Source organism: Sprattus sprattus, assembly GCF_963457725.1.
Source record: "Sprattus sprattus genome assembly, chromosome: 20".
Taxonomy (NCBI): domain Eukaryota; kingdom Metazoa; phylum Chordata; class Actinopteri; order Clupeiformes; family Clupeidae; genus Sprattus; species Sprattus sprattus.
This window is the reverse complement of record NC_137918.1, coordinates 11759367-11769366: the sequence shown is the minus strand read 5'-3', so window position 1 is coordinate 11769366 and position 10000 is coordinate 11759367. Positions and strand designations below refer to the sequence as shown.

The window sequence follows — 10000 nt, the reverse complement described above, 5'->3', positions numbered from 1 at the left end:
TGTGTGTATTTTCGTCTATATGTATGCGTGTGTGTGTGTATATACGTCTATATGTATGTGTGTGTGTGTGTGTCTGTATGTATGTGTGTGTGCATCCTCAGGGCATCCTTCAGCATGGTCCCAGGCTCTTCCAGCAGAGTGAGTGGAGGTTCCACTGGCGGTGCAGACGTAACGCTCCACTCACTCTGAATGGCTCTTAATTACCAGGCCCTTATCTCAGAGGGCTCTCTCACACACACACACACACACACACACACACACACACACACGCCTCATCACAGGGTGACACAAAGTTCACTCCCACAGAGGATCTGATTTGAACCTGGGCAAAATGGACAGGGCTATGTTTATCAAAAGCAACCCCTGACCACCAGGACAGACAGAGATTGTTCAAACTTTCATTAGATAAGGTTCAGCTTCATTGCAATTGGGCAGAAAACAGGCTAACAGAATAGCCTTTGACCAGAAGTGCAAAGGAAATTTGATTATTTACTGATTAGGTGCAGAAAATGCCTGATGTCTGATGGTGATGGTCAATGGCTGAGCTGCCTCCTGGGAAAGACTGAACTGAACAGAGCCTTTTGAGAAGCTTGGAGGACCGGACTGGACTGGACTGGACTGTATGCAGATCTCTGATGCTCTTTGAGGAGAGTGAAACATCGTTTGGATCACTCCACTGGGTCCAATGTTACAACCCTATATGCAACACAGCAATGCTCACTGAACTGCACAGCACAAACAATTTAGAGGCTCATTAACTGAGCACTTTCGCTCTGTGTGTGTGTGTGTGTGTGTGTGTGTGTGTGTGTGTGTGTGTTTCATTACAGGCACAGTAAGAAGAACTGCCTTAAAGTGTGTGTGTGTGTGTGTGTATTTGTGTGTGTATGTGTGTGTGTGTGTGTGTGTGTGTTGGGGGGGGGGGGGGGGGGGGGGGTGGAGTGAGAGAAACCATTACGTCAGTGTCACACACTCCTGACAGACAAACATCTAATTTGATTTCTCACACAATTGAAATGACAGCAGAGTGCCAAAGGCCTCACATTAAGATGAGCAGCCAGCAGCCAGCGGAGAGTCCCACTCATAACCCAACCCACACACAGTCAGTCAGTCACAATCCCTTAATATAGCATCTCTGTCAGACCACCAAGAGAACTATGGCATGAGTAAGTCCATGGAACTACGGATGAGCGAGTCCAGTAACAGTCTCTCCCCACATAATAAACCTAACAGCCAACTACAGAGTGCTGAAAGACTTGAAGCTTGTGCGACCCATGAAGAACGGCCATTGGGGTACCCCTTGAGTCCCTTACCAATCTGTTTCTCAATGTCGGCGGCCTCCTCTGGTGTGGCCCGGGGCAGAATGCCGGGGTCGGTGAAGCTGGTCTGCAGCAGGGAGATGACCACAAACACAACCAGCACGCCTCCAATCACCGGGATGCCACTGGTCAAGTGCTTCACCAGGAAGGGACAGCTAGGATCACAGGAGAGAGAGAGAGAGAGAGAGAACATGGCAGCGGTTCCAGAATGCTCGGTCACCAGAACATTGGAGTGTTCCATTTCCCCCAGCTATGTTATTTAGCTAGTCACTAAACCCTATGATCGATGCAGTGATGGGTGTGTGCCTGTCCCACTTACAACCGTTAGAAGTGTGAATGGAGAGAGCTTGAGGCTACAGCCACTGTTAAGATAGTCTCAACTCCCTGAACCAAAAGGGTGCTACTGACTGGAGTACGTCCACAGATAAAAGATTAATTTCAGAGAGTGTCAGTTGCATTTCAGTACCCTGCACCCAAGATTGCTCATCCCACCAGAAACATTTCTAATGTTTTTTTTTTATGAACTAGGGATAGGGAATAATTACTCCACACTTCGCAGTTTAACATAATGATCAAAAAATGAACCATTACTTCAAAGTTCTCTATAGTCAGAGACGAAGCTGGTACTTTTAGAGAACTAGTGGACAAACGTTGTTTGAGAATGTCGTCATTCATCAGCAAAATAAATCATATTGATTGTTCTAACTTACTTACTGTTTACCACAAATATCAGGATCGTAAGGTCAAAGAGGATGCACTTACTCAAATATGAAGAATAATCCACTGGTGATGAGGATGATGCCGAGAGTCAAAGGGAAAACTCCACTTTGGCGAGCAATGATTATCCTGCCGTCACAGTAAAAGCGATTCTTTCCGGGAAATACCTCCCATTTTCTCTGTTGCTTTTTTGACTTCTCTGGACAGGGTTGGGACGGAGGAGTTGGTGTGGCTGTTGGTGTGGGTGTTGGTGTTGGTAGTGCCTGAGGATCTATTTGTTGATATTCGCAATTTTTCATTGCTACGACGCGAAAACACAAGGTCACTTATTCTAAACGAATCACACACAAAATGAAGCACAGTTGTCCTCGCTACACTTTAGTATTCCGGCTGACAGACGGGTCGCTCTCTCTTTTCCCCACTCGCTTGCTCTCTACACAACCATCAAACGCGCTGCCCAAGATTAAGACAAGCGCTAAATATGATCAGAAATATCTGTCGTGATGCCTGGAGTCATTGCTCCTTACCTACGTATTCTGCAACGTCAAACCACGAGTCTTTGTTCAAACTCACTTCAAGGTATGAGTAACTGGCCCTTCATCGCCAGCTCACGATATACGTGGGTACATACCCCAGACAACAAAGGTTAGCTTTCTGTTCATAGTCAATACACACCAGCCTCTTACCTTAGAATGTCACTAGTAGGGAAGCATGGCCAGCTCACGTATGTGGTTTATGAGGATAGAAATGTTACATCACGCTGATATGTTAGATAATACGCTTGCTCAAAATGTGTATGGGGATAAGTCAAATCTCTCCCATACAGTGTTAGCTAAGCTAGCTGCAGCACTGCCGCGCCTAAGCATCAATTTAATGCGAGACTAAAGCCTACATAAACATTAATGTATGGACGAATATTAAACTGAAGTCACCTTTCCAGAAACCATACATATCTATCTAGCTTTGGCAAACTGGCAAGCGAGCTATCTTCTACCATGTGACGGATCAGCTGATAAAGATGCCCTTTTTTCTCGAAGGAGTTGTTAGCTAGTGTACATGGGGCAAGTGTACGCTATCCAAGCTTGTTTATACGATAATTACGAACGCAAAACAGTATTTTTAGGTATAATGTTCACTACATACTTGAATATCCTGCTAAAACGCCAGTGCTGTCTTTGTCGTTGCCTTGCCCAGCATCCTTGCTTCGACCCATAGCGTGAAATCTGTTGTGTTCAGTCGGCAGACACCGCTTGTGCTTTGCGACATATCTCCCTCTTCTACGACTTGGCGTGGCCAAATTCCTGACGTCATGTTGATTGATGACGAGACGCCAAATAATATTATTAATGTAGGGTGAGTATATTTGAGTTTGAGAAAAAGAGGACACTTCGTCGCGGGGGAGGGGGCGTGGTAGTGTGTTTAGATTATGATTACCCATATGTATTCAGTTTGATCATTATAGTTGAACATGACACCACACAATCATTCAATCAGATAAGTTGTTTTGTTGGATATTCTAAATCTACAGTTAAAGGTACAGCACGTATGATTTGGTGGCATCTATCTGTAGATTGCAAACAACTGAATGGCCTACTTCTCCATTTCGAAGCGAATATGAGAAGCTAGTGGCTGTCAGCTGACAGAAAAACATGTAAGGCCCCCTCTAGTGCCTGTGTTTTGGTTTGTCTGTTCTGAGCTACCGTTGAAAAGGCAGGTGCAGGGTGGGGGCCCCCTACGACCAATTCCAAGTTTGGAGGAATTCAACCATGAACTTTGTGATGTGTAAATTGAAATGAATGCATAACAACTGATCAGTATTGATACTTCATGTCATCCAATTGTTATCAAACTTTGTAGGGTAAAACACAACATGTAATCCAAAGCATATACGAAACTAAAGGTAGCCTATAGTGTGTAGTTTTAAGTGGCATCTATTAGTAGAAATGGAATATAGTATTCATAATAATGTTTTCATTAGTGTATGATTACCTGTAACTATGAATCGTTGTGCTTAGAATAAGCCCTTCATATCTACATAGGTAGCGGCCACCATAGGTACTCACACACGCTTGTAAGGTGAAGGGTATTCAGCAACCTCACCACTAGATGCCACTAAAAACTATACACTGACCCTTTAAGGACTTTAAGATCAATCAAAACATGAATTCTACTGTAGGCTGTGTAGGATAATTGTAATCAGAGAGGCAACAAATAACCGTTTAGATCAGTGGTTCTTAACCTGGGTTTGATCGAACCCCAGGGGTTCGTTGAGTCACTCTCAGGGGTTCGGCAGGGGTCAAGACACACACAGTATAGCCCAGTTCACACTTGCAATGTTGGGCCGTTTATATGTTTTGAAGAAATCATATTTAATTTTTCCAATTATGAAGGGTTCAGTGAATGCACTAATGAAGCTTGCAGGGTTCAGTACCTCCAATAAGGCTAAGAACCACTGGTTTATATTGTTGCAATGATTTGTATCTAGATTGACAGAGGTCTGTATTTAGTTTAATTAATGAGCATAGCTTTCTTTATCTATTATACCAAATGCTAGCATCACAATTGCCGAAGGTCTCCATTTAACCATAAAGGCTCAGTGTGTTACATGAATTCCAGCCTAAATAGAGTATACAGTAGAATACAAGTTATTATAGTGCAAAAGAAACACATGATTGAACACCAACGAGTGTAATTCATATAAACTGACCTTTTATTTATTGATTTTTTTTCAGGTTGTCTAGGGCAACCGCAAATTTAAATATGAAATAAAGACAGTACAAATGGGATTTGATACCAATAAACAGGTTTCTATCAATCTTAGTGACATTATACACTATGGAGGAGGTAATGCACCTCCTTTCAGTGAATATATTTCAAATTCTTTATAATTTGATGTTTTATTGGTATCCAGGGCATTACAGAAGGGTGTTCACATTAAAAAATACCTTGTATCTTTTTGACAATTATACATATACACCGTTTTAATAGTTGAGCAGTTTTTGTATGTTGCACAATTTCTGTGTTTGCTTCCAAATTTTAAGAGATAGACCATAAACTGACCTTTTAAAAACAGCATGTTAAGGAAGAAAAGCCGTAATTATTTTAAATAAACTCTGAACTGTATTAATGATAAAAGTCTTTGGATATTGCAGACAATATGAACTTACCCAGGTTAGTCAATAAAACACATAGGTTTTCTCACAGGTTCTTTTCAAGTGTTTAAAGATATTGTCCACTACACAGTGGTCTTCACTATAAATGAAAATGTAAAACTTGATCTAGGCATTTTTATCTCAGGATTATGTCAAGACTGTTTGTGAGTGCAATCAAAGGTTGTCATCCTCAAGGAGAAGTTTGGACGTGACTTCCTTTGTGAGCTCGCTGGCCGCGAGAGATATGTCCGACATCGCCATGCCCGCAGGCACCGGACCCCCCTGGCCCACTCCCACTCCCCGTGGGTGCATGTTGCTCTCAGACTGGGTCTGCCTGTTGAGGCTATTTGTGGTGCTCACGTTGTTCAGATGGTCCAACAGGGCCTGAATGACCTCGCAGAGGAGGTGCCTCTCTCTAACCTCCCTGCCGTCCATCTCTTGTAGGTCAAAGTTCATGCTGCCTTGCCAGTCATTGCGTCTCTGGATGGTCTGAAGGAGCCATTTGGTCACTGTGATGGAGTGGGGGTTGACATCAGAGAGCGGGTTCCAGGCGGCAAGGTTCTCTTGGGTGCTGCTGGGTGACAAGCTGACCACAGGAGACACGGGCACGCCTCCTGGGCTAGTCGTTTGTCTTCCTGCAAAGAAGGACATCAGCTTCCTCTCCAGGTACGTGTCCAGCTGCATCTTCTGGATGATGGCGAAGAGCACGCTGTTGGGCGGAGGAGGGGACAGCGCTTCAACGCTGGCGGCGGCCTGTCCGTCCTCGGACATGGGCGAATCGAGCCAGCACGTCCGCTCCTCGTCCAGTACGAAGCTCACCTTGTCGAGGATCTCGTCCACCTGGTACGAGGACAGCAGGATGCTCTTCTCCAGGCTGATCGTGAAGCCGGACTCCTCCTCCGAGGAAGTGGACGAGCATTCGGTCATGTTGCTTACTTCGCTCTCGCTGAATTCTGTGTTGTCGCTCATTGCATCCTTCGCCTCAAGCTGCTGCCTGGTCGTCTTTTCAATCTTATCAGATGACTGTTCAAGGACGTGACTGTCAGAGCTGGAGTCGGTATCCTCGACGATGGTATCAGTGGTGACAGCCACATTGGTATCCGTGGCGACAGCAGCATCTATGTGAATTGTCCCTGCGTCAATTTCCAACTCAGTCTTCTCCTCCAGTTTGATCTCAGCATCCAAACTGGCCGTGGCCTCCGAATCCTTAGCGACACTCGGAGTCACCGTTACGCTAACGTCTCCCGTCTGCTTAGTCAAGTCTTCCACCGAGTCTTTGACGATGTCCTTAATGATGTTCTCCACCTTCAGGAGCAGACTGGCAGTGGGAGCCACTACGTTCTTCCCGAGACTGCACCTCTCATGATCCTGGAAGTCCTGTGGAGAGGTACCCCTCCACATCTCCATGCGGCTCACACCCCTGCTGTTCTGCAGTGTGTAGTCAGGGTACGTGACCGTCACCTTTGGCGTTGAGCAGGATGAACTGCTGCTCACGGGAGATATTTTGGAGGTGGACGAGGTTTCCTCGAAGGAGGAGGAGATATCCTTTTGGCTGCTAGAGGCCGTCACTCGTTCGTACTCGAAGGCAACAATGGCGGGGATCAGGACCTCGTTAACCTCCTCCACTAAAGTCACCACCATGCCTTGTAGCACCACCTGGAGCTCTTCTGGTGTAATCTGGAATCACAGCATTCAGGTAGTGTGATTGTGATAGTGAAACTGGCTGTTTGTTTGATTTAAAAAAGGATAGATGACACTCACAGGCACATTTGTGAGGTTAAAACAGGTAAAGGGTAATTATACCATTAATAATGAATGAGTAATAATCTACTAGTAATTGACAAATAGTCCTACCATTCCTTTGAAGTGCTCCTGTAGCAATGTTTGCTGACTGAAGAAAGGAAAAATATACATAATCAATTTGAGTTAGTTGTGATTTACAATAATCATAACAATTGATTGCCTGTTTGAAAGAGTTGAAAAAACATCACATCAAGCAAATATCTGACCAAGACTCACATATCAACCAGATGTGAGGAGACTGATGGAGTTGACGTCATCTTCCCATGTAGGAGGCCACCTGCGTTAAAAAAAGGGTATTCTTTACTTATCACTGTACTTATTACCACAGAACACAACAGAGAAATTCTCACTGAAATGCCTTTTTTCATTGTTGAATTATTCTTGCAAAAAGCAGTGTAGCTGTAATTTAGCTGTAAAACGTAATAAAATATATGATTTGTTTCTATTGTACAAAACCTTTTATGGCATTTATCAGTTCAGTTATTACAGTGCATGAAATGCCCTGTATTGTTATTCCTAGGCTTCTTCTTCTTCTTCTTCTTCTTCTTCTTCTTCTTGTTACCTTTTTCTGCGATTAATTCAGCCCGAACCTCTTAACGTAGAAACTTCATTCAAACTTTGTCGCGTAGGTCTTGTAAACGACACTTATGCTATGTATTTTTCACTTTTCTAAACTTTATACTTTTTAAGATATTAAAGAAAAACTAATATAAATTTCTCCCATTGACTTACATTGGGCCATTATGACATCATAATAGGGTCTTTAAACTGGCTTGCACCTGTGCTTTACTGACACCTGTGCCAAATCAAAGGAACCTCTTCTCTCTCTGTCCCTCTCAATTTAACTGTAACTAGAACATTAAGACACCATCCATTCTCTATTTTTTTTCTCTCCATCTCTCCATCTTTCTCTCTCAGTCAACTTTCTCTCACACTCAATCTCTCTTCTTCACATTTTTATCTCCTTTTTTCAATATTTTCACTCTCTCTTTATCTCTTCATCCAGAGCCACTCTTGTTCACTCTTCTTTCCTTCTTCCACTCTTCTTTCCTTTCTTATTTTCTTCTTCCATTTTTCTTTCCTTCTTCCACCCTTCTTGCCTTTCTTTTTTCCTTCATCCACTCTTCTTTCCTTCTTCCACTTTTCTTTCCTTTCTTCACTCTTCTTTCCTTCTTACACTCTTCTTTCCTTTATTCTTTCCTTCTTTCACTCTTCTTTCTTTTCTTCTTACCTTCTTCCACTCTTCTTTCCTTTCTTCACTCTTCTTTCCTTTTTTCTTTCATTATTTCACTCTTCTTTCTTTTCTTCTTACCTTCTTCCACTCTTCTTTCCTTTCTTCACTCTTCTTTCCTTTCTTCTTTCATTATTTCACTCTTCTTTCTTTTCTTCTTACCTTCTTCCACTCTTCTTTCCTTTCTTCACTCTTCTTTCTTTTCTTCTTTCCTTCTTTCACTCTTCTTTCCTTTCTTCTTTCCTTTTTCCACTCCTCTCCTTTCTTCACTCTTCTTTCCTTTTGTCTTTCCTTCATCCACTCTTCTTTCCTTTCTTCTTTCCTTCTTTCACTCTTCTTTCTTTTCTTCTTCCTTTCTTAACCTTTGCACTGGTATTTCCTTCAGGAAATGCATTTTCTAGTTACAGTGCATGAAATGCCCTGTATTGTTATTCCTAGGCTTCTTCTTCTTCTTCTTCTTCTTCTTATTCTTGTTACCTTTTTCTGCGATTAATTCAGCCCGAACCGCTTAACGTAGAAACTTCATTCAAACTTTGTCGCGTAGGTCTTGTAAAGGACACGTATGCTATGTATTTTTCACTTTTCTAAACTTTATACTTTTTAAGATATTAAAAAAAACGAATCGAAATTTTCCCATTGACTTACATTGGGCCATTATGACATCATAATAGGGTCTTTAAACTGGCTTGCACCTGTGCTTCACTGACAGCTGCGCCAAATCAAAGGAACCTCTTCTCTGTCCCTCTCAATTTAACTGTAACTAGGAACATTAAGACACCTTCCATTCTCTACTTTTTTTCTCTCCATCTCTCCATCTTTCTCTCTATCCCTCTCAGTCTACTTTCTCTCACACTCAATCTCTCTTCTTCACTCCATTTTTATCTCCTTTTTTCAATATTTTCACTCTCTTTTTCTCTTTATCCAGAGCCACTCTTGTTCACTCTTCTTTCCTTCTTCCACTCTTCTTTCCATTCTTTTTCCACTCTTCTTTCCTTCTTTCACTTTTCTTTCCTTTCTTCACTCTCCTTTCTTCTTTCCTTCTTTCACTCTTCTTTCCTTTCTTCTTTCCTTCTTTCACGCTTCTTTCTTTTCTTCTTTCCTTCTTCAACTATTCTTTCCTTCTTTCCTTTCTTCACTCTTCTTCCCTTTCTTCACTCTTCTTTCTTTTCTTCTTTCCTTCTTCCACTCTTCTTTCCATCTTCCACTCTTCTTTCCTTCTTTCACTCTTCTTTCCTTCTTTCACTTTTCTTTCTTTTCTTCTTCCTTTCTTAACTTTTGCATTTCATGCACTGGTATTTCCTTCAGGAAATGCATTTTCTAGTTTTGTACTAGTTTTAATCTTAAATGCAAAAGTACTGGAAAAAATGTGATCATCACCCAAACCAAATCGCCACCCCTGAGTAAAGTATTATAGGGTCATCGCACCAAGGGTATAAGTATTTAAAGGCACACTGTATAAGATGTAGGGGGGTATATTCACAGAGATGGAATAAAGTATTCATAATATTTGTATTTGTGTTGTTTAGCAGTGTTGTTAGCTTACAATGCCACCATGTTTCGACAGGAGCCCAGAATGTAAAACACTGTAAAGAGGGCCTTTCTTGTTTTTAGGTTGAAGTGGCAGCTTGAAATTGGAAGACGAAATTAGAAGACGAAGTTGGAAGACGCATGAGAAGAAGAAAGAGGAGGAATCCGTGGTTGGACAAATCAAGGATCATTCTTGTGTTAACTGTTTGCAAAACGAAATTGGGACAGGCAACGGGTATAAACAAACATTGGTG

At 42.3% G+C, this 10000-nt stretch overlaps 1 protein-coding gene across 1 annotated transcript in view; it reads right to left on the bottom strand.

Moving 5' to 3' along the window:
• The window catches only part of zdhhc18b (zDHHC palmitoyltransferase 18b), a gene marked incomplete at both ends in the record, with an annotated part of 12363 nt that extends 10031 nt beyond the window's left edge, over window positions 1-2332 (bottom strand). The window contains 2 exons of the mRNA XM_080859176.1: window positions 1311-1471; window positions 2079-2332. Coding sequence (XP_080715302.1) covers window positions 1311-1471; window positions 2079-2332 — 415 coding nt within the window. The remainder of the gene's footprint in view (window positions 1-1310; window positions 1472-2078) is intronic.
• Window positions 2333-10000: the final 7668 nt, after the last annotated feature.